A 24032-nucleotide genomic window follows, 5' to 3' on the forward strand; every position below is an offset into this window, starting at 1 on the left:
ATCAATAATTTTAAGTGATATGTTTGCGATGCGACTCTAAACTCAGGAATCAGACCACTAGTTTTCCAGGTTTTACATTAGACTAAATTAAACATGTTATTAATTTACACAGGTTAAAATTTATATACTCATGGCTACAAATTACTACTATCATAACTTCTAACAAATTCCCAAACTAATCACCATTAAGTCAATAGCAACTCATAGACTTAACCAAACACCAGGCAAAGCATTTTCACCTTACGAATTCAGACTGAGGTTCTTTTCACTGTGGAGCCAGTTGGACTAGTTTTTTTTGAATAAAGATACTTTATTCATAAAATATCTGGCAGAACATTACAAAATATTTCTAAGTGGCCATCACAAAAAGTGCAATCATATTCAACTTTTTCACATGGATCACGAGGTGCTTCAATACAATCAATGAATATTACAGTCATTTCAATATGGTCATTACAGACAGTCAGACAGTGCAATGGTATTGGAGTTATCACCATACATCCTGTTGCACTCTGAGGTGCTTCAATACAATTATAATACATTTAGTATTCAATGCATACATTCATTGTGAGTCATACAGTCCGAGGAGTCCATACAATTTCCAGCCCCTCGGTGCACCATGGCAGAAAAGTCTTAGACAGTGACCTTTCCCCATTGTGGCGGCTGCCCCAAGCTTTACTGTCCCTCAGCATGTAGTCCTGGACCTTGGAATGTGCCAGTCTGCAACACTCAGTCGGGGATAACTCTTTGCACTGGAAGACCAACAAGTTTCGGGCAGACCAAAGAGCGTCTTTCACCGAGTTGATGATCCTCCAGCTGCAGTTGATGTTTGTCTTGGGGTGTGTCCCTGGGAACAGCCTGTAGAGCACAGAGTCCTGTGTCACAGAACTGCTCGGGATGAACCTCGACAGAAACCACTGCATCTCTCTCCAGACCTTCTTCACAAAGGCACATTCCACAAGGAGATGAACAACGGTCTCTTCTCCACCACAGTCACCTTGAGGGCAACGTGTGGAAAGGTGAGACCCCTGGCATGTAGGAAGGATCCGACGGGGAGGGCCTTTCTCACCACCCGCCAAGCTACATCCTGGTGCTTGTTGGAAAGTTCTGGCGATGAGGCATTCTGCCAAATGACTTTGACAGTCTGCTCGGGGAACCATCCCACTGGGTCCACCATCTCCTTTTCCCACAGGGCCTCTGGGACATTACATGCTGACGACTGCCTGATGGACTTGTGGTCAAAGGTTTTTCTCTGCATAAATTTTTCCACGAGGGAAAGGTGGTACGGCACGGTCCAACTACTTGGAGCGTTCCCCGGCAGCGTGGCCAGACCCATCCTTCATAACATTGGGGACAGGTAGAACCTCAGCACATAGTGACACTTGGGGTAGAATTTTGCTCTTGACGGGTGAGCGGGTCCCTCCGGCTTGGCAGCGGGTGGGCAGCCGATCGCCGCCGCCAAAATGGGCCCCGCTGCCATTTTTAGTGGGCCGGCCCACCCAGCGGGCTGCCTGATGGGAAGTGCTATGTGCTTCCTGTGTGGGGGTGGGAGGGATTCCCCAACTGTCAGAGTGCGCTCTTTCACGCATGCGCACAAAAGAGCGCACATCTCCCTGAGACTAAGTGTTGTCTCAGGGAGAGCACTGAAAGTTTTATAAACATCATAAATAGAAAAATAAAAAAATTATTAACATTGTCCCCTCATGTGACAATGTCACACAAGATGGGGCATGATAATAAATGTCACGAAAACATTATTAAAGTTTTTTGAATCAGACATTAAACCTCATCCCGCCAGTGGATGAGGTTTCCTGTTTTTTCAGAAGACCGCTGGGGCTCCTGGCCTGTCCGCCAGCCTTAAGGTTGGATGGGCAGGGCCTTTAATTGGCTTCATTATCCTGTCAATGGCCTCAGTTCACCATTGACAGGTCTGCGGGCGGACAGCTGATTGCTCTGTGCCCCCCACCTTCCTGAAGATTTAAATGGGGCAGGGTGACGTCGTGGGTTGCTCCTGATGTCATCCCATGTCATTTTTGCGTCGGCAAGTGGGCCTCACCCCCAACTCGCCAATAGAAAAATTCTGGCCTTGGTGTTTGCGTACCAACTGTCTATGCACAGCTTGATGCAGCCGCACACGAAGGTTGGAGGCTTGCAGCTGCCTTTTGATCTTACATTGCCTCTGCCTGCACACCTGAAAACCACTGAAGTTATACCTACCAGCCCCATTGAATGTTAATTCTCGTTGCATCACCAGTCTTTTTGATCTTTACCTTTTAACAATGAAACCCCATTCACTGTACCAATTTTATTAGTAGTATAAACATATTGCTTGGTAGCTGTTAGAAAGATGTCAAGTTTTCACCCCACTTCTTGAATGCTGTATTCAAAGAATGCAAATACACTTTACCTCTCTGTTCACATCTCAAACTAGCACATGTCAAAGCACCCAGACTAGCTGGCTTTAATCCAATTAAGACATACCTGCAGACCAAACCGCTGTTTAAAAAAATATATTTTCCAAAATATTATAAACATTAATAGCTTCATGACACATACACACACAGACATATATGGAGAGGCAGACACAGATGCACACACATAGAGACATACATATACATATACACAGACACACACACACACAGACACACATGCACATACACAGGGAAAGAAAGACACTCACAGGCAGAGACAGAGAGAGCGAGAGAGAGATTCATGCACAGACATACACAGAGAAAAACATACAAACATGGGCGGAGATGCAGAGAGAGAGACAAACACCACACATGCACACACAGACGTAGAGAGACAGGGACAAACACATGCACAGAAATGCAGAGAGACTCATGCACACACACATGCACAGGGAGAGAAAGACACCCACATACACACAGACATAGAGACACAGTGAGAGAGACTCACACACACACATGCAGAGACAGACACAGAGAGAGACAGAGAGTGAGGAAGAGACATACACACGCACACTCCTACACAGAGCAGGAGAGCAAGAAAGTGACCGGGAGAGAGAGCACAAGGCATACATACACACAATCACAGGATGAGAGAGAAAGAGGTATGGAGAGATATACACACACACATGGAGAGAGGGAGAGAGGGAGATACTGGAGAGGAAATTAGAAAGACAGAGAGAGAGAGATACATACACACAGGGTGAGGAATAATGAGAAATTCAGGGAGAGAGACAACACACACAGAAAGTGACAGAGAGAGACAAAGAGAAACATACATGGAGAGGGGAAAGAGGGAGATAGAGAGATAAGGATTTTAGGGACCACAGGGATTAAGGATCCTGACATCCAACCCACAAAGTCACCGAGGTAGAAACCCAGAAGTGGGAGGGCAATGGGGGCCGAATCACCTAGGTTGCCTGTTACATGATCAGTCCCATGGACAATGAGTTAGGGCATGCAAAAGGGGCCCCATAAAGGCAAACTCAGAGGACACAGAGATAGGGATGGGTGAGGCCATGATGGGATTTAAAAGGATGCGAATTGAAAAGCATCAGGAGCCATTGTAGGACAATGAGCGCGTTGGGGGTTGGGTTGTCAGGGGAGGGGTGATGGCAGGGTGGGACTTGGTGAGGGCTAGCATGTGGGCAGTGGAGCTGTGAATGAGCAGAGGCCAGAGAGACAGTTATGAGAGAGAGAAGGTATTCACCATTGTGGCTGGGAGTGATCCCAAGGACCCTGAGGTGAAAAGCGAGGAAGGCTATTGGTATCAGGCCGTCAGTTGGGTTTAAAGTGACCGTCTGCTCCACAGAATTTTCGATGTTCTGGATCCATTGTGGCTGATGAGTGGATCCTAACAGCAGCTCATTGCTTCGAAGAACTGACTGAGGGAGACGCTGGCAGAAAGGCCATTACTGTTGGTAAAAATTGAACCCTTTTTTTGCTTTTTGGCAGGACTAGGTTGGGAACATGATGCAGAGAGCAGCCCAGTCATTATAAAACCCAGCCAGCCTTTATCCCATTGACTACAACACAAGCTATCCATCCACTGCCTCAACTCAGTCATCTCTACACCTCCATCCCATTCTTCATGGGATTTGCTGGAACAATGTTTCACACACATAGTATTACGTTGTGCCTTTCCTGACCTCAGGACCTCACAAAGGGTTTTAAAGCCAATGAAGAGTTTCTGAAGTGTGTGATGTAGGGAAACGTGGCAGCCAATTTGCGGACAGTAAGCTCCAATATAACAGGATTGTAATAAATGATCTGATAACCTGCTTTTTAAAAAAGTACTGTTGGTTGGAATAGTGGCCCAGGGCACCAGGGAGAAATCTTCTTCAAAATAGTGGCCATGAGATCTTTCACATCTGCACGTGAAGGCTGACAGGGCCTCAAGCTTAACATCAAGCATAACATTAAAGGGAGATGGTGACATTGTGGTAAGGCAGTTGGACCAATAATCCAGAGGACTATGCGAATGCGCTGGAGCCATGGGATCAAATCTCACCATGGCAGCTGGTGAAATTTAAATCAAATTAATTAATCTGGAATTGAAAACTACTCTCAGCAATGGTGATGATGACACCTATCGTTGACTGTTGTAAAACCCCATCTGGTTCACCAATGCCCTTTAGGGAAGGAAATCTGCTGTCCTTCCCTGGTCTGGCCTACATGTGATTCCAGAACCACAGCAACGTGGTTGACTCTTAACTGCTTTCTGACATGGCCCAAGCAAGCCACTCAGCTCAAGAGCATTTAAGGGTGGGCAACAAATGTTGGCCTTTGCCAGTGATGACACATCCCATGAGAAAATGAAAAAAAAACATCTCCTCTGAAAGAATCTTGTGGTTTAATGTCTCTCTCTGGCCTTACACAGGGTCTTACGCTGAGAGAATCCAGCTGAAGATAAAGAGTGTGTTAAAACACCCCGGCTACAACCTGACTGGAAAGATGGAGATGGGCATCCAGGAGTTTTATGATTATGACATTGCCTTGGTTAAGATAGAGCCAAAGCTGAATTTTACAACATTCATCAGGTAAAAGAAATGAAAAACCCTTTCTCTGTTTTGAAGGGATTGGTTTCTGTGGCATTCGCCCAGGGCCCTCAATGTTTTAGAATCATTACTCTACTGAAGGAGTCCATTCAGTCTAACTAACTCGTGCTAGCCTTCTGAAAGAGAAATTCATTCCCTCTCCCCCCCCCTTTTAACCCCTGTTGACCCTGCTAGTTGATTTCCCTCAAATGTCCATCCAACTCCTTTTTGAAAACATTAATCGTCTCCACTTCCACCACGTTCACAGGCAACAGAATATTAGCAATATTTTAGAGCTTTTTATTTTGGATTGTTTCAAGTCTCAGCCTTGCTTCAATCCCTCCATGGCCTCTCCCCTCCCACCTCTGTAATCCCCGCCAGCCCCACAATCCCCCGAGATGTCTTGCACTTTCTTGTATTTGCACTTCCCTCAATTTAGTCTACTGCATTCGCTGCTCCCAATGCGGTTTCCTCTACATTGGAGAGACCAAACGCAGACTGGGTGACCACTTTGTGGAACACCTTTGGTCTGTCTGCAAGCATGACCCAGACCTTCCTGTCGCTTGCCATTTCAACACTCCACCCTGCTCTCAAGCCCACATGTCCATCCTTGGCCTGCTGCAATGTTCCAGTGAAGTTCAACGCAAATTGGAGGAACAGCACCTCATCTTCTGACTAGGCACTTTACAGCCTTCCAGACTGAATATGGAGTTCGACAACTTTAGATCATGAACTCTCTCCTCAGTCCCCACCCCCTTTCCGATCCCCCCTTTTCCAATAATTTGTATATATTTTTCTTTTCCCACCTATTTCCATTATTTTTAAATGTATTTCCATCCATTGTTTTATCTCTACCTTTTAGCCTATTTCGATCCCTTCCCCCCACCCCACCCCCACTAGGGCTATCTGTCCCTTGCTCGTCCTGCTTTCTACCCTTAATGTCACCATTAGCACATTCTTAGCTAATATCACCACCATCAACACCTCTTTGTCCTTTTGTCTATGACACCTTTTGCAATCTCCACCTATCACTGGCCCTTTATCCAGCTCTGTCCCACCCCCCCCTTAAACCAGTTTATATTTCACCTCTTTTCTATTTTTCCTTAGTTATGTTGAAGAGTCATATGGACTCGAAACGTTAACTGTGTTCCTCTCCGCAGATGCTGCCAGACCTGCTGAGGTTTTCCAGGTATTTTTTTGTTTCGGATTTCCAGCATCCGCAGTTTTTTGCTTTTACCCTTGAGATGTCTGTTCTCCTCAAATTCAGGCCTCTTGTGCATCCCTTATTTTAATCACTCCACCATTGGTGGTCACACTTTCAGTTGCCTGGGCCCCAAGTTCTGGAATCCCCTCTCTCTCCGCCTCTCTCTGGCTGTCGGTGAAGTCTGGTGGGATTGAGGTTTGGGGTGGGGCTGAGACTTGCGTTCCAGTCCAGATGGGCTGTGCCAAGGAAACATCCCACATTTATGCCATAAATCCTGCCTAGACAGAATCCACACTGAGTTTGTCCCACAGTCGCAATAATGATGGACAAAACAGAGGGAGCATCCAGAAGTTACAGCGACAGTCCTGTGTAGACAGAATTCACACAGGGAGCAACCCAGAGTTACACTGACAGCGTCAATATGTTACACACAGAAGTGTCCCACAGTTACTGCCATGGTCTCAATGTGACAGGTTGTACACAAGGAGCATCTCTCAATTACACTAACAGTGTTGATATGACAAGCTGCACAGGGTGCATCTCCCAATTACAGTAACAATCACAATGTGATAGGTTTCACACAGGGACTGCCCCACAATTAGGCCGATGCTGGGGTTAAATAGGCTCCACGTATATACAGTATATCTCTTGTAGGAGATGGTCATTGCCTGGCACTTGTGTAGCACGAATATTACTTGCCACTTGTCAGCCCAAGAAACATAGAAAATAGGAGCAGGAATAGGTCATTTGACCCTTTGAGCCTGCTCCGCCATTCAGTATGATTATGGCTGATTCTCTAGCTCAACACCAGAATCCCTCTGTCTCCCCATACCCCTTGTTGCCTTTAGAGTCCAGAAATCTATTTCCTTTTTAAATACATTCATTGACTTGGCCTCCACAGCCCTCAGTGGCAGAGAATTCCACAGGTTTACTACCCTCTGAGTGAAGGAGTTTCTCCTCAGCTCAGTCCTGAATGGCCCACCTCGTAACTTGAGACTGTGACCCCTTGTTCCAGAACCCCAGCCAGAGGAAACATCATCCCTACATCCAGCCTGTCCAGCCCTGTCAGAATTTTATACATGTCAATGAGATCCCCTCTCATTCTTCTAAACTCCAGTGATTACAGGCCTAGTCGGCCCCATCTCTCCTCATACAACAACCCTGCCATCCCAGGAATCAGTCTGGTGAATCTGCGCTGCACTCCCTCTATGAAAAGTATATTCTTTCTTAGGTAAGGAGGCACACTGCACACAATACTCCAGGTGTGGCCTCACCAAGGCCCTGTACAGCTGCAGTAAGACATCCTTGCTCCTGTACTCAAGTCCCCTCGCAATGAAGGCCAACATTTGCCTTCTTAACTGCTTGCTGCACCTGCATGCTTGCTTTCAGTGACTTGTGTACGAGGACACCCAGGTCCATTTGTACATCAGCATTTGCCAATCTATCACCATTTAAATAATACTCTGCCATTCTGCTTTTCCGAATCAAGTGGATAATTCACACTTATCCACATTATATTGCACCTGCTGTGTATTTGACCACTCAACCTGTCTAAATTGCCTTGAAGCCTCTTAACACCCTCCTCATCGCTCACATTCCCACCAAGTTTCGTGTCGTCAGCAAACTTGGAAATATTACATTTGATTCCCTCATCCAAATCATTGATATATATTGTGAATAGCTGGGGCCCAAGTAATGATCCCTGTGATCACCTGCGGTATAATCGCTGCCTGCCACTCTTAAAAAAAACATTTATTCCTACTCTCTGTTTCCTGTCTGCTAACCAATTTTCAATCCATGCCAATATATAACCCCCAATCCCCTGTGCTTTAATTTTACACATTAACCTCTTCTGTGGGACTTTATCAAAAGCCTCTGAAAATCCAAGTACATCACATCAACTGGTTCTCCCTTATCTATTCTGCTAGTTATGTCCTTGAAAACTCCAGTAGTTTTGTCAAACATGATTTCCCTTCCATAAATCCATGCTGACTTTATCTAATCCCATTGACATTTTCTAAGTGCCCTGTTATCAAATCCTCTATAATGGACACCAGCATTTTCCCTACCACTGACGTTAGGCTAATCGGTCTGTAATTCCGTGTTTTTTCCCTCCCTTCTTTTTTAAATAATGGGGTTGCATTTGCCACCCCCCAATCTATCGGGACTGTTCCAGAATCTAAAGAATTTTGGAAGATGGTAACCAACGCATCCATTTTTCCATGGCCATTTCCCTTAGTACCCTGGGATGTAGATTATCAGACCCTGGGGATTTATTGATCTTTGGTTCCCTAGTATTTCTGGGAAGTTATTTATGTCTTCCTCTGTGAAGACAGAACTAAAGTAGTTGTTTAATTGCGCTGCCATTTCCTTGTTCTCTGTTATAAATTCTCCCATTTTGGACTGTAAGGGACCTACATTTGGCTTCACTAATCCTTTTCTTTTTACATACTTATAGAAGCTTTTACAGTCCTCCTTCTTGTTCCAGGCAAGTTTACTCTCATACTCTATTTTTCCGCTCTTAATCAAACTCTTGATCCTTCTTTGATGAATTCTAAACAGCTCCCAATCCTCAGGCCTGCTACCTTTTCTAGCAACTTAATATGACTCCACTTTGAATCTAATACTATCCTTAATTTATTTTGTTAGCCATGGTTGGGCCTCTTTTCCTGTTGTGTTTTTGTGCCGGAAAGGAATGTATAACTGTTGCAGTGCATATAGTCGTTCCTAAAATATTAGCCATTGCCTATCCATCATTTTGCCTTTTAATGAAGTTCTCCAATCTATCTTAGCCAATTCATGCCTCATATCTTTATAGTTTCCTTTGTTTAGATTTAGGACCCTAGTTTTGGGTTGGACTACTTCACTTTCCAACTTAAGGAAGAATTCTATCATGTTATGGTCACTGTTCCCTAGACAGGAAGATTATTAATTAACCCCTTCTCATTGCATAACACCAACTTTAGGGTAGTCTGTTCCGTCATCAGTTCCTTGCCATACTAGTCTAAAATAATCATCTTGTACATACTCCAGGAATTCATCCACCACAGTATTATTGCTAATTTGGTTTGCCCAGTCTATATGTAGATTAAAGTCACCCATGATTAGTAGCACCCTTGTTATAAGCATCTCTAATCACCTGTTTGGAGGCCTATACACAACTCCCACTCATGTTTTCTGCCCCTTGTTGCTTCTTGGCTCCACCCAGATTGATTCTACATCTAGATTTTCTGAGCCAGTATCCTGTCTCACTATTGCACTGATTTAATCCTTAACCAATAATGCCACACCACCTCCTCTTCCCTTTTGCCTGTCCTTCCTAAACATCGAGTACTCTTGAATATTTGGTTCTCAGCCTTAGTCACCCTGGAGCCATGTTACTGTAATTGCAATCATATTGTACCCGATTACATCTATTTGCACTGTTAATTGGTCTACCTTATTGCGAATGCTCCGTGATTCAGATACAGTGACTTTAAACTTGTCTTTTTAACATTTTTACACAATTTTTTTATACTAAGGCCCAACTTGCTGCTAGCCCTTGTTTCCCTTGCCTTCCACTTTTGCTTTCTAATTTTCTGTCTTTCATTCCTATCTTGTTTCCCTCTCTTGTGTCTCCCCGTTCTGTTTCCCATCATCCTGCCAGTCTAGTTAAACCCTCCCCCACAATGCTAGTGAATATCCCTGCGAGTTTATTGGTCCCGGTCCTGCTGGGGTACAACCCATCCAGCTTGTATAGGTCCCATCTTCCCCAGAATCAGTCCCAATGCCTCAGGAATCTAAACCCCTCCCTCCTACACTATCTCTCCAGCCACGCATTTATCTGGTGTATTCTCCTATTCCTGATCTCGTTAGTATGTGGCACTGGAGGTAATCCTGAGATGACTACCTTTGAGGTCTTGCTTTTAAATTTATTTCCTAGCTCCCTATATTCTGATTTCAGGACCTCAGCTCTCTTTTTATCATCGGTACCACAACCTCTGGCTGTTCACCCTCCCCTTTCAGAATGTCCTGCAGCTGCTCAATGATATCTTTGACCCTAGCACCAGTGAGGCAGCATACCATCCTGGTGTCACGTTTGTGGCCGCAGGACTATATCCATTCCCCTTATGATAGAACCCCATATCACCGTGGCTCTCCCACTCTTTTCTCTCCCCCACCCAAGCAATTGAACCACCCATGGTGCCACGGACTCGGATCTTGCTGCACTCTCCCAAGAAACAATCTCCCCCAGCAGTATCCAAAATGGAAAATCTATTAGAGAGGGAGATGGACCCAGCGGACTCCAGCACCACCTGCTTAATGCTTTTACTTTGTCTGGTGGTCGCCCATTCCCTTTCTACTTGTGCATTCTTTACCTGCAGTGTGACCACCTCACTGTACGTGCAATCCATGAAGATCTCATCCTTGCAGTTGCTCCACAGTGACTCCAGCTGCAGCTCCAGCTCCGAATCACAGATTTCGAGTAGCTGCACCTGGAGGCATTTCCTGCACATGTAATCGCCCCAGACACTGGAAATGTCCCTGACTTCCCAAATTGCACAGGAGAGGCATTCCCCTTGGCCGAGCTGCCCTGCCATGACTTACCCTTAAGTTACTCCCTTTACTTTTACTTCCTCTAGTTTAGAGAATATTAAGGATAGAAGAAATACTTACCAGGTCCTACTTACCAAGGGCGCTGCTCTTCTTAATGACAGAAGGAAAAAAATGAAAGGATCCCCCTTTCACTCTTCACCAGATTCCAACTGAAGCACTCAAATGCAGCTGAAAGCAGCACTCAAGTGCAGCCAAAAGCGGCACTGTAGATGGCTTGCTCTTGTGCTGTCTGAATATAGCTTCTGAAAACCTATTTAAGGCAGTTAGCTAATTAACTAGCTGCAACTGCAAGCAGAGCCTGTATAAACCCTGCTGGACTAAAATTCACCTTCTCCCAACCCAAAGAGCAATATTTAGTTAGTTGCTAAATTAAAGAAAGATTAGACTTTAGATAGAAATTAACCCTCAAAAGTCCCTCTCACTGAACTCCAACTGAAGCACTCTAACGTAGCCCAGAGCAGCACTCCAGTGCAGACAAAAGCAGCACTGTAGATGACTTGCTTTTATGCTGCCTGAATCTAGTTGAAAATTGTCCATGTTTTGCTGCATTTGGACATGGTCTGCTTCACTATCTGAGGAGCTGCGAATGGTGTGAACATTGTGCAATCATCAGCAAACATCCCCACTTCTGACCTTATGATGGAAGGAAGGTCATTGAAGCAGCTGAAGATGTTTGGGCCTAGGACACTACCCTGAGGAACTCCTGCATTGATGTCCTGGAGCTGAGATGACCGACCTCCAACAACCACAACCATCTTCCTTTCTGCTTGGTCTGACTCCAACCAGCATTTTCCCCTGATTCCCATTGACTCCAGTTTTGCTAGGGCTCCTTAATGCCACACAGAGTCAAATGCTGCCTTGATGTCAAGGGCTGTCACTCTCGCCTCACTTCTGGAGTTCAGCTCTTTTGCGCATGTTGAACCAAGGCTGTAATGTGGTCAGGAGCTGAGTGGCCCTGGCGGAACCCAAACTGAGTGTCAGTGACCAGGTTACTGCTAAGCAAATGCCTCTTGATAGCACTGTTGATGACCCCTTCCATCACTTTACTGATGATCGAGAATAGACTGATGTGGTGGTAATTGGCTGGGTCGCTTTTTGGGTACAGGATATGCCTGGGAAATTTTCCACATTGCTGGGTGGATGCCATTGTTGTAGCTGTACTGAAACAGCTTGGCTAGAGGTGTGGCAAGTTCTGGGTCACAAGTCTTCAGTACTATTGCCAGAATGTTGTCAAGGCCCATAGCCTTTGCAGTAACCAGTGCCTTCAGTCATTTCCCGATATCACGTGGAGTGAATTGAATTGGCTGAAGACAGGCATCTGTGATACTGGGGGCCTCTGGAGGAGGCTGAGATGGATCATCCACTTGGCACTTCTGGCTCAAGATTGTTGCGAATGCTTCAGCCTTATTTTTTGCACTGATGTGCTGGGCTCCCCCATCATTGAGGATGGGGTTATTTGTGGAGCCTCCTCCTCCAGTGAGTTGTTTAATTGTCCACCGCCATTCACAACTGGGTATGATCAGACTTCTAGATTAATGCTGGATGAGGAGCGTTTTACCAATTGGAGTTCAATTGTTTCTGTAAATGAGACACTTCCTCCTGTAAATTTCTTCCCTTAGGCTCTTCCTTGAAGTGTATCTGACTAACTCTTTCCCCACTTTCTTCCCACAGACCAATCTGCCTGCCTTGCACAATGGCAACTAATGTTGCTTTGCGGAAATCTCAGACCCAAGCAACCTGTGCTGATCACGGTAATCTGCAGTTCCTTTGTATTTTAGCTCTTTTGGAGTCAACCAAATAGACTAAATTAACAAAATGAAGGACAAAATAAACACAGCCCCTAAATTAGGGTAACTGTAAAACCAAAGACAAAATTTAAAGAAAATAAGGCACACCAGGCCATTTCCGCGAGGCAGCTCAGGTTGCGGGGCACCGGCTCCTGAGGGAGGGTTCGGGGCTTGTGGCCAAGGTGGAATTCCGTCCAAACAGGGGGACGTTCAGACGGAAGACCACCATGCACCCTGCGCCACCTCGCGACCCAGTTTGACATCGGGGCCGAGCACGACCGTCCTGAGGTCTTGAATGGCATTGGCCGCGAGCTGGGCGTTCACGGATGCGCGACGCGCCAACTCTTGTGGAATCGTCCAGCCTAGTTCTCCACCACCCAGCACATTCCCGATCAAGGATTTATGTGGCCAGGCTGCAATTATTGTCAATGGCCAGCATTTGTTGTCCATCCCTAATTGCTCTTGAACGGAGTGGCTGGCTAGGCCATTTTAGAGTCAACCAGCTCATCACCCGTGGATCTGGAGTAAGCCAGACCTTCACATGGAAGCAGTTTTCCTTTCCTAAATGGCACAAGATGGGTCATATAAACCAGATGGGTTCATATGATAGTGAAATGGTCAATAGTACTGAGATTAGCTTTATACTCCAACTTTTATGAATTGATTTTAAATTCTGCTGTGGTGGGATTTGAACTCATGTCCCCAGGGCATTAGTCTAGGCTTCAACATTATTAGCCCAGTGATATTACCATCACCATCCTCATCCCCAGTGGTGCTGAAGCTCATTGCTCCGACAGAAACTTGGTGTCTAACTGTGATTCACCTGAATTAAGAGAACACACCCTGAAAGTTGGATAGATGTATGTGGGCATTCTGCTAAGTCTCAGTGCTGTGAAGAATAAAATTAGTCAGATGGGAGCTTTGTAAAGAATTGTCTCTGCTGCAGAGAAAGAACTGCTACCAAGCCTGGGAGCCATTGAAGCCAAGTTTGTTCAGTCAATTCAAACCAAGCGGGAGCTGAAAAACGTGAAGATAAAGACCGGTGAATCGGTGAGTTATCCTACCTAAAAACAGCCTGCCATTTTCGACCTGCCAACGGTGTTCTGACTTAGCGTCGATGAAGGAGCGGTGATATATTTCCAAGTCAGGATCGTGTATGCCTCAGAGCGGAAGTTGCAGGTGGTGGTGTTCCCACGCTGCCCTGCTGGGTTGGGGAGGTCCTATTCATTGCTGTGGCAAAAATTGTAGGTGGGACAAATAGTGTGCTGATGCTGGAGGGAGTAACAAGGTGGTGGATGGGGCACCCATCAAGTGGGGCTGCTTTGTCCTGGATAGTGTTGAGCTTGAGTGTTGATGGAGCTGCAATCCTCCAGTCAAGTGGGGAGCATTCCTTCACACCCCTGACTTGTGCCTTGTAGATAGTGGACAGGCTTTGGAGAGCTGGAGGCGAGGGATCTAATAACTGAGAAAGCCAATGTGGTCAATACTGTGATCATTTTTCAATGTACTTTACAGCAAAGACCTCTGTGTGAGCAGGATGCACTCAAGGCTTCCATATATGTCAATGTGAGCGATGTCAAAGATGTGGTCACTGACCGCTTTCTCTGTACAGGAGGAAGCATACGTAGTGACGAGGCCATCAGCTGCAAGGGTAAGTGTCCCGGTGTGTCCAGTGCTCTCCTCTCCCAAGGGGAAAATTGCCTTGTGCCAATCCCCCACCTTGCCTTGCACGTTCATCCTTTTCAGATAATAATCTAAGTCCCTCTTGAATGTCTCGAATGAACCTGATTCCACCATACTCTCGGCAGAGAATTACAGATTCTAACCACTCGATGTGTGAAAAAGATTTTCCTTATGTCTCCATTCCTTCTTTTGCCAATTACCCTAAATCTGTGCCCTCTGGTTCTCGATCCTTCCACCAATGAAACAGATTCTTCCCATCTACTCTGTCCAGGCCCCTTGTGGTTTTGAAGACCTCTATCACCGCATTGTCCAATCTTTTCACATGAGGGGCAACATTTCAATTTTTTTCTCACTCAAGGGGCCAAGAGCAAATTTCAGAAAGATGTTTGGCACAACATTAAACATGAATTTCAAAAAAATAATCAATGTCAAAGTAATAAATTGACATGTTAAAAAAAAGTAATTAAGAATGACCATTAAAAAGTGCCAAGCAACAGAGCTAACCAATAAAACCTTTTTTGCCTTTTCACTTAAGAAGCAGAGCTAGACAGAGACTAGGCCCCAAGCCCTGGTCACCAGGGAAGGGAGTGGGGACTAGAGCAGAGTGAAGGAGTTAGGTTTAACTAACATTGACCTTGTGTTCGTCTCTGGTGGTGCACACTCCGAGCTGGCTTCAGTGGAATTCAAGGGCAACTAGTGATTAGCGATAGATGCTGGCCCAGCCAGCGAAGCCCACATCCCCTGAATGAATAAATTAAAAAAGTAGGGGTCAGAAGCAGGTTGCCATTCAGCATGGGATTTCCAGCTTTTCCGGCCTGCATTGTGGATAGGGTTTTGGGGGCATGATCTGCTCATTCCCAGTCTCAGGGTTGCATACAAACGCATACACACTCTCTCACACACACATACATACACACACTCTCTCTCACACACACAAACGTACACACTTTCACACTCTGTGTCTCTCTCTCTCTCTCTCTCTCACACTCACACACAAACACACATACACCATAAGACGTAGGAGCAGAAGTAGGCCATTCAGCCTGTCAGGTCTCCTCCGCCATTCAATGAGATCATGGCTGATCTGATAATCCTCAACTCCACTTTCCCGCCTTTTTCCCATAACCCTTGATTCCCTTACTGATTAAAATATCTGTCTATCTCAGCCTTGAATCTAGTTAATGACCCAGCCTCTACAACCCTCTGCGGTAAAAAATTCCACACATTGACGACCCTCTGAGAGAAGAAATTCCTCCTCATCTCTGTCTTAAATGGGCACCCCCTTACTCTGAGATTATGCCCTCTGGTCTGAGACTCTCCCACAAAGGGAAACAACCTCTCAGCATCTACCTTATCTAGCCCCCTAAGAATCTTACATGTTTCAATAAGGTCGCCTCTCATTCTTCTAAATGCCAATGCGTACAGACCCAACCTACTCAACCTCTCCTCATAAGAAAATCCCTCCATACCTGGGATCAACCTAGTGAACCTTATCAGGACTGCCTCCAATGCCAGTGTATCTTTCCTTAGATAAGGGGACCAAAACTGTTCACAATATTCTAAGTGTGGTCTAACTAGTGCCTTGTATAGTTTTAGCAAGATTTCCCTATTTTTATCCTCCATTTCCTTTGAAATAAAGGCCAACATTCCATTTGCCTTCCCTATTATCTGTTGAACTTGTATGATAGCTTTTTTGGATTCATGCACAAGCACTCCCAAATCCCTCCGTGCTGCAGCTTTCTGTAGTCTTTCTCCATTTAAATAATTTTCAGCTCCTCTATTCTTTCTGCCAAAGTGCATAACCTCATATTGACATTATATTCCATCTGCCAAGTTTTTTGCCCACTCACTGAACCTGCCTATATCCCTCTGTAGACTCTTTTTGTCATCCTCACCACTCGCCTTCCCACCTATTTTTGTGTCATCTGCAAACTTGGCGATAGTACATTCACTTCGCTCATCCAAGTCATTAATATATATTGTCAATAATTGAGGCCCCAGCACTGATCCCTGTGGCACTCCACTAGTCACAGCTTGCCATCTTGAAAATGCCCCCCTTATTCAAACTCTCTGACTTCTATTAGTTAGCCAATCCTCTATCCATGCTAATATGCTAGCCCCAACTCCATGGGCTCTTATCTTATTAAGTAGCCTTATGTGCGGTACCTTATCGAATGCCTTTTGGAAATCCGAATATATTGAAGTCACCCATGATTAATGTCCTGTCTTTTTTACATGCCCTCATTATCTCCTGATTTATTCTCTGCCCTACAGTATAGCTACTGTCAGGGGCCATAGACAACTCTCATCTGTGTCTTCTTCTCATTGTTATTTCTTACCTTCCCTCATATGGATTTAACATCCAAGATCCAAGATCCTTTCTTGCTATCGGACTTATTCCATCTTGTAACAAAGCTACCCCACCACCCTTTCCTTCCTCCTGTCTTTTTGAAAAGTCACATACCCCTGAATATTTAGTTCCCAGCTCCAATCTCCTTGTAACCACGCCTCCATAATGCTATAAGATCATGCCCATTAACATCTATTTATGCTGTTAATTCATTTATTTTGTTCTGAATACTATGTGTATTTAAGTGAAGAGTCATTAATTTTGCCTTTTTACCACTTTTTCCCCCTTTGGACCCTATTTGCTGCTTTTTTTTATGTTGGTACACCCTGTCCCTTCCTGTCACACTCTGGGCATCATTACCTAAATAGCTGTGCTGCAATGTTGCCATGTCCTTTTGCTTTGTAAGCCTACGTATCCCCTTTCCAGAACAACCCCCCACCCCACCCCTCATCTATTTAGGTTAAAGCCCTCTCTACCGCCCTAGTTATTCAGTTCCAGCACAGTTCAAGAGACGCCCAGCCAACCGGAATATCTCCCTTCTACCCCAGTACTGGTGCCAGTGCCCCATGAACTGAAACCCATTCCTCCCACACCAATCTCTGAGCCACACATTTAACTCCTTGCCTTTATTTACCCTATGCCAGTTTGCCCGTGGCTCAGGTAGCAATCCCGAGATTATTACCTTGTAGGTTATGCTTTTACAATTTAGCTGCTAACTGTTCAAATTCTTTCAGCAGAACTCTTTTCTAGCCCTCTCAATGTCCACACACATACACGTACACACGCACGTACGTTCTCTCACACACACACGCGTGGTACGTTCTCTTGCACACACACACATGCACGCACGTATGTATGTTCTCTTGCACACACATGTACACACATGCGTACACACACGCACGTAAGTTCTCTCGCATGCACACACACGGGCACATTCTCTAGCACGCACGTGTGTACGTTCTCTCGCACACACGCGCATATGTTCTCTAGCACACACGTGCGTATGTTCTCTTGCACACACACACACACACATGCACATATGTTCTCTCGCACACATACAGGCGTGTACGTTCTCTTGCACACACGCATGCATGTTCTCGCACACATACGTACACACACATGCGTACATTCCCTCTCACACACACGCGCGTGCGTACGTTCTCTCGCACACGCGCGTACATTCTCTCGCACACACGCGCGTACGTTCTCTCGCACATGCACATACACACGCACTTAAGTTCTCACACACATACACACGCGCTTACATTCTCTCGCACACACACGTGCAACCACACGCGTATCCACAAACACACATGCGCACGTACACACACGTGCACACGCGTGCGTACATTCTATCCCCCACATACACACGTGCGCGTGCTCACACATGTACACACATGAGCGCGCTCACACACACGTACACACGCTCTCACACACATACACGCTCTCACACACGTACACACACACGCACGCATGCGGGCGGGCTTTCACACACGTATGCATGCACGTGCTCTCACACTTGTACGCATGCGCGCTCTCTCACACACGTACGCAGGCATGTGCTCACACACGTACACACGCGCGCTCTCTCACAAACACACACATACACACATTCTCTCTCACACAGACACGTACACACACACACACACTCCAAGCGCTCTTATCTTATTAAGTAGCCTTATGTGCGGTACCTTATCGAATGCCTCACACATTCTTACACACACACTGTCACTCTCACACACAGGGCAGGATTTTACACTCTCCTGCTGACAGGTTTGCCGGTGGGAGGCGGGGTGGTGGGGGGGGGGGGGGGGGGGGGGGGGGGGGGGGGGGGTGCTGAATGTAAAATTCCTTGGATGGGCTTCCTGCTGCGGTCCCTCCTGCTCCAACCTTCCGCAATTTTACCCTGGGGCAGTGAGGCTTCGCCCACATGTCTGCACTCGCCCCAACTGAGGCCCTTAAGTGATCAATTATTGACCATTTAAGGGCCGTTTCTCACCCATCCTCAATTTTCAGGCTAGTGGGAGGAGCTCTGGGGATGGGGGAAGCCGGAAAATAAATTGGGTTCAGGCCTCAGGCGGTGGGGGGTCTCTATAAATAACCCCCTTTTAGCATCGGTATCCCACCCTTAAAGTCAGGTAATCATAGGGCCTCCCTCCTTTCCTCCTCTCTGGCCTCCACCGACACCCCAATCTCCTCTGTCCAGACCCTGGACCTTCCCCACCCTCCCTGCCCTGACACCCCCTAAACTTATCTGTTCCTAGAATCCCGGGACTTTGGCTGCAGGGACTGCTTGCAGTCCCGGTCCTGTCAACTGCAGCTTGTGGAGCTGCACAAACTAGAGAGCTGCCAGGCAGTCAGATTGACCAGCAGCTCTCTAAGTCAGGGCTTCCTCTTGAGTGAGGGGCAGAAGTCCCGTCACCAGCTAATTAACGCTCGTTGGAGTGTGAAATCGGGGCAGGCTATGGAGCGGGAAGGGAAACCCACCATCCTAAAAATTCTGGCTACACAGACTCTCATACTCATTCACTCACAAAGATTCAATCCCTCATTCATTCACGCACACTCATTCATACAGACACACTCACTCATTCACACAGACTCTCACAGACACACTCACTCATTCAGACACACACACACTTATTCACACAGATACATACACATTCATTCACACAGACTCGCACATTCATTCACAGACACACACTCATTCATAGACACACACTCATTCACAGACACTCATTCACAGACACACAAACTTATTCACACACACATTCATTCACAGACACACACACTCATTCACAGACACACACTCATTCACAGACACAAACTTATTCACACAGACACACACAAACTTATTCACACAGACACACACATTTATTCACAGACACACACAAACTTATTCACACAGACACACACATTAATTCACAGACATACACATTTATTCACAGACACACACAAACTTATTCACACAGACACACACAAACTTATTCACACAGACACACACATTTATTCACAGACACACACAAACTTATTCACACAGACACACACATTCATTCACAGACACACACATGTATTCACACAGACACACACAAACTTATTCACACAGACACACACAAACTTATTCACACAGACACACACACATTCATTCACACAGACTCACTCAACCTGTCTGCCTGGGCCAGGGAGGAGGAATTTGGGGCACTGTGAAAGTACCAAGATGTGCTTCCTCACTTCGCCCTGTTGGAGACTCCAGCTGCCCTGGGCAGGGGGGTACCGGACAGGTACTGTTGCTGCAAATACTGTTGCTCGTGGCCTTCCCAGCCTGCTCTGCCATCATGACCCCTGTGCTCCTTTAGGGGTCCGGTGCCTGTGCAGGAAGGCAAGGGAGAGCGCACCATGGCCACTCATTTTCACACTGCTCCTCCAATCGGACTGTTTTTCTCCCGCCTTTGCTGCTGATAGGCTCACCAGAGGGATAGTGGGCCGGCTGGTGGCCGGTCGGCCGTAAGTTGGACAACCCTGCTGTATCAAATCCCTAATCTTCTCTTCGCCAAGGAAAGCAGTCCCAATTTCTCCAATCTATCCACCTGAAGTTCCTGGAACCATTCTTGTAAATCTTTTCTGGACTCTGTCTAAAGCCTTCACATCCTTCCTAAAGCATGGTGCCCAGAACTGGACGCAATACTCCAGTTGAGGCTGAACTTTTATACAAGTTGAACATAATTTCCTTCCTTTTGTACTCCATGCCCTTATTAATAAAGCCTAGGATGCTGAATGCTTTATTAACGGATTACCGAATCATTCTAGCAGCGTTCAAGTTCAATGTACACTCCTTGTTGCAATTGGTAGTGAAGCTTCAGATTATCACTTGTTAACAGAGAATAGATGGGTGGTCATTTGAAGGTGACTAACTCTTGTATTTGCTTTTTCTTAAAAAGGAGATTCAGGAGGGCCCTTGTACATTCGGAAACTATATCGATATATTCAGGTCTGTATGCAATGAAACCATTTAGTTACAATATGCAATGGTCAGCCAAGTCTTACTCAATGTTACTGCAGTCTCACAACTAACTTCAGATTGACAGCAGGGTATGAGGCACTTCAGTGCCATGGAGAGACTGGAGGCGTTGCGAATGCTCTCTTCAGAGCAGAGAAGGTTCAGGGAAGTTTAATAGAAGTCACAGAGTCATAATGGCACAGAAAGAGGCCATTCAGCCCATCGAGACAATGTCAGTAATCCAAATTACAAGTGTTTTTGATCGAGTGGATAAAAAGGAACCATCTCCAATGGAAAGAACAGGGACTGTGACTAATTGGATAGTTCTTTCAAAGAACTGGCATAGTGACAATGGGCCAAATGGCCTCCTCATGTGCTGTGTCATTATTATGATAGCACCACGATTAAGAACAAATGAACATTCTTTTACATAGCACCTTGTCACCCAGGACATCCCAAACTTCTTCACGTACAGAGCCCCACACACTGGGCTGACATGCAGTTAGTTAATCTGGAGGGTGTTTGTTCAGGGAGGAACATTGGTCAGGACATTGGGAAAGGAAACCCTTAAGTTGGGCTTTGCGATCCCACCTAAACTGAAAGGTTACGCCTTGTGCAATGCGCACTCCCTCAGTGTTAGGCTGGAGCGTAAGTTGAGATCATAAGCTCAAGTTCTGGATTGGGGCATGAACCCACAGCCCTCTGACTCAACCAAGCCAAGCCAAAAGGATTCAGGAACCTTGGATAACAAAGGATGTTGTGAGATTTGTCAAAAAAAGGGAAGCATTCGTAAGGGCTAGAAGGCTGGGAACAGATGAAGCCCGTGGAGAATATAAAGAAAGTAGGAAGCAACTTAAGCAAGGAGTCAGGAGTGCTAAAAGGGGTCATGAAAAGTCACTGGAAACCAGGATTAAGGAAAATCCCAAGGCCTTTTATACGTATGTAAAAAGCAAGAGGGTAGCCAGGGAAAGGGTAGGCCCACTCAGGGACAGAGGTGGGAATATGTGTGTGGAGCCAGAAGAAATGGGAGAGATACTAAATGAATACTTCTCATCAGTATTCACCAAAGAGAAGGACTTAGCGGTCGATTTGTCTAGGGACGAGTGTGTAGATAGCCTGGATCATGTTGAGATCAAAAAAGAGGTGTTAGGCGTCTTGAAGAATATTAAGGTGGATAAGTCCCCAGAGCCAGATGGGATCTACCCCAGAGTACGGAGTGAGGCAAGGGAGGAGATTGCTGGGACCTTGACAGAAATCTTTGTATCCTCACTGGCTATGGGTGAGGTCCCAGAGGACTGGAGGATGGCCAATGTTGTTCCATTGTTTAAGGGTAGCAGAGATAATCCAGGAAATTACAGGCTGGTGAGCCTTACGTCAGTGCTAGGGAAATTATTGGAGAAGATTCTTCGTGACAGGATTTACTACCATTTGGAAGCAAATGGGCGTATTAGTGAGAGGCAGCATGGTTTTGTGAAGGGGAGGTCATATCTCACTAACTTGATTGAGTTTTTCGAGGAAGTGACAAAGATAATCGATGATGGAAGGGCAGCGGATGTTGTATACATGGATTTCAGTAAGGCCTTTGACAAGGTCCCTCATGGCAGACTGGTACAGAAGGTAAAGTCGCACGGGATCAGAGGTGAGCTGGCAATTTGGATACAGAATTGGCTTGGTCATAGAAGACAGAGGGTAGCAGTGGAAGGGTGCTTTTCTGAATGGAGAGCTGTGATTAGTGGAGTTCCGCAGGGATCAGTGCTGGGACCTTTGCTTTTGTAGTATACATAAATGATTTGGAGGAAAATGTAACTGGGCTAATTAGTAAGTTTGCAGATGACACTAAGGTTGGAAGAGTTGCAGATAGTGAAGAGGATTGTCAAAGGATACAATGGGATATAGATCAGTTGGAGACTTGGGCGGAGAAATGGCAGATGGAGTTTAATCCGGACAAATGCAAGGTAATGCATTTTGGAAGGTCTAATACAGGCAGGAATTATACAGTAAATGGCAGAACCCTTAAGTGTATTGATGGGCAGAGGGATCTGGGTGTACAGGTCCACAGGTCACTGAAAGTGGCAACGCAGGTGGATAAGATAGTCAGGAAGGCATATGGCATGCTTGCCTTCATTGGCAGGGTTATTGAGTATAAAAGCTGGGACGTCATACTGCAGCTGTATCGAACCTTGGTTAGGCCAAACTTGGAATATTGCGTGCAATTCTGGTCGCCACATTACCAGAAGGATATGGAGGCATTGGAGAGGGTGCAGAGGAGGTTTAGCAGGATGCTGCCTGGTCTGGAGGTTATTAGCTATGTGGAGAGGTTGGAGAAACTTGGATTGTTCTCACTAGAGCAACAGAGATTGAGGGGCGACTTGATAGAAGTTTACAAAATTATGAGTGGTATGGATAGAGTAGATGGTCAGAAGCTTTTTCCCAGGGTGGAAGAGTCAGTTACTAGGGGACATAGATTTAAGGTGAGAGGAGAAAACTATAGAGATGTGCAGAGATAATTCAGGAAATTACAGGCTGGTGAGCCTTACGTTAGTGCTAGTGAAATTATTGGAGAAGATTCTTCGTGACAGGATTTTTACGCAGAGGGTAGTGAGTGTCTGGAATTCGCTGCCAGAGGAGTTGGCGGAAGCAGGTACAATAGTGGTGTTTAAGTGGCAGCTTGACAAATACATGAATAGGATGGGAATAGAGGGATACGGACCCCGGAAGTGCAAATGTTTTAGTTGACGGGTAATATGATTGCCGCAGGCTTGGAGGGCCGAAGGGCCTGTTCCTGTCCTGTACTTTTCTTTGTTCTTTGATTATAAATGATGACAATAGAGATGAACGTAGTCACAAGGTGGTTAGCTGAGTCTAAACTTCAGGTACTCAAAGCCTGTGGTTCCTTCCATGAAGGAGTCCTCCAATTTTAAGATTCTGGAAGAGCTTTTAGAGTCAGAGGCATTGCAATGAATGTTTACTTCAACTCAGAGAAGGTTTATTGGAGCTAGGGAGGAAGGCAAAACTAAAGGCTGGTTGACTATTTAACCACAAGGGTGTCACCATGGTGGCCAGTCCTTTCCCCATCCCTACTGACCTTTGGCTTTCACTTCCCAGCCTGCTGAAGCTGAATTTTTCCCATCTCATCTCTGAGACTATTGGTTAATAGAATGGTTACAGCACAGGAGGAGGCCATTCAGCCTGTTGTGTCTGCAAGGGCAACTCACCTCAGCTAGCCCCATTCCCCCACCTTTTTCTCCTTAGCCCTGTAAAATTTTCTCACTTCAGGTGCTTATCCAATTCCCTTTTGAAAGCACATCATTGACCCTGCCTCCATTCTCAGACAATACAATCGAGGTCCTAACTACTCGATGTGTAAACAAGTTTTTCCTCACGTTGGCTTTGCTTTTGCCAATCACCTT

At 45.9% G+C, this 24032-nt stretch overlaps 1 protein-coding gene across 1 annotated transcript in view; it reads left to right on the forward strand.

Moving 5' to 3' along the window:
- Positions 1 to 24032, forward strand: part of LOC121291899 (complement factor B-like) — a 62804-nt gene that overhangs the window by 37939 nt on the left and 833 nt on the right. The window contains exons 12-17 of the mRNA XM_041213551.1: positions 3781 to 3889; positions 4849 to 5008; positions 12477 to 12556; positions 13539 to 13642; positions 14108 to 14243; positions 20564 to 20613. Coding sequence (XP_041069485.1) covers positions 3781 to 3889; positions 4849 to 5008; positions 12477 to 12556; positions 13539 to 13642; positions 14108 to 14243; positions 20564 to 20613 — 639 coding nt within the window. The remainder of the gene's footprint in view (positions 1 to 3780; positions 3890 to 4848; positions 5009 to 12476; positions 12557 to 13538; positions 13643 to 14107; positions 14244 to 20563; positions 20614 to 24032) is intronic.

Source organism: Carcharodon carcharias, chromosome 19 (assembly GCF_017639515.1).
Source record: "Carcharodon carcharias isolate sCarCar2 chromosome 19, sCarCar2.pri, whole genome shotgun sequence".
Lineage (NCBI taxonomy): Eukaryota > Metazoa > Chordata > Chondrichthyes > Lamniformes > Lamnidae > Carcharodon > Carcharodon carcharias.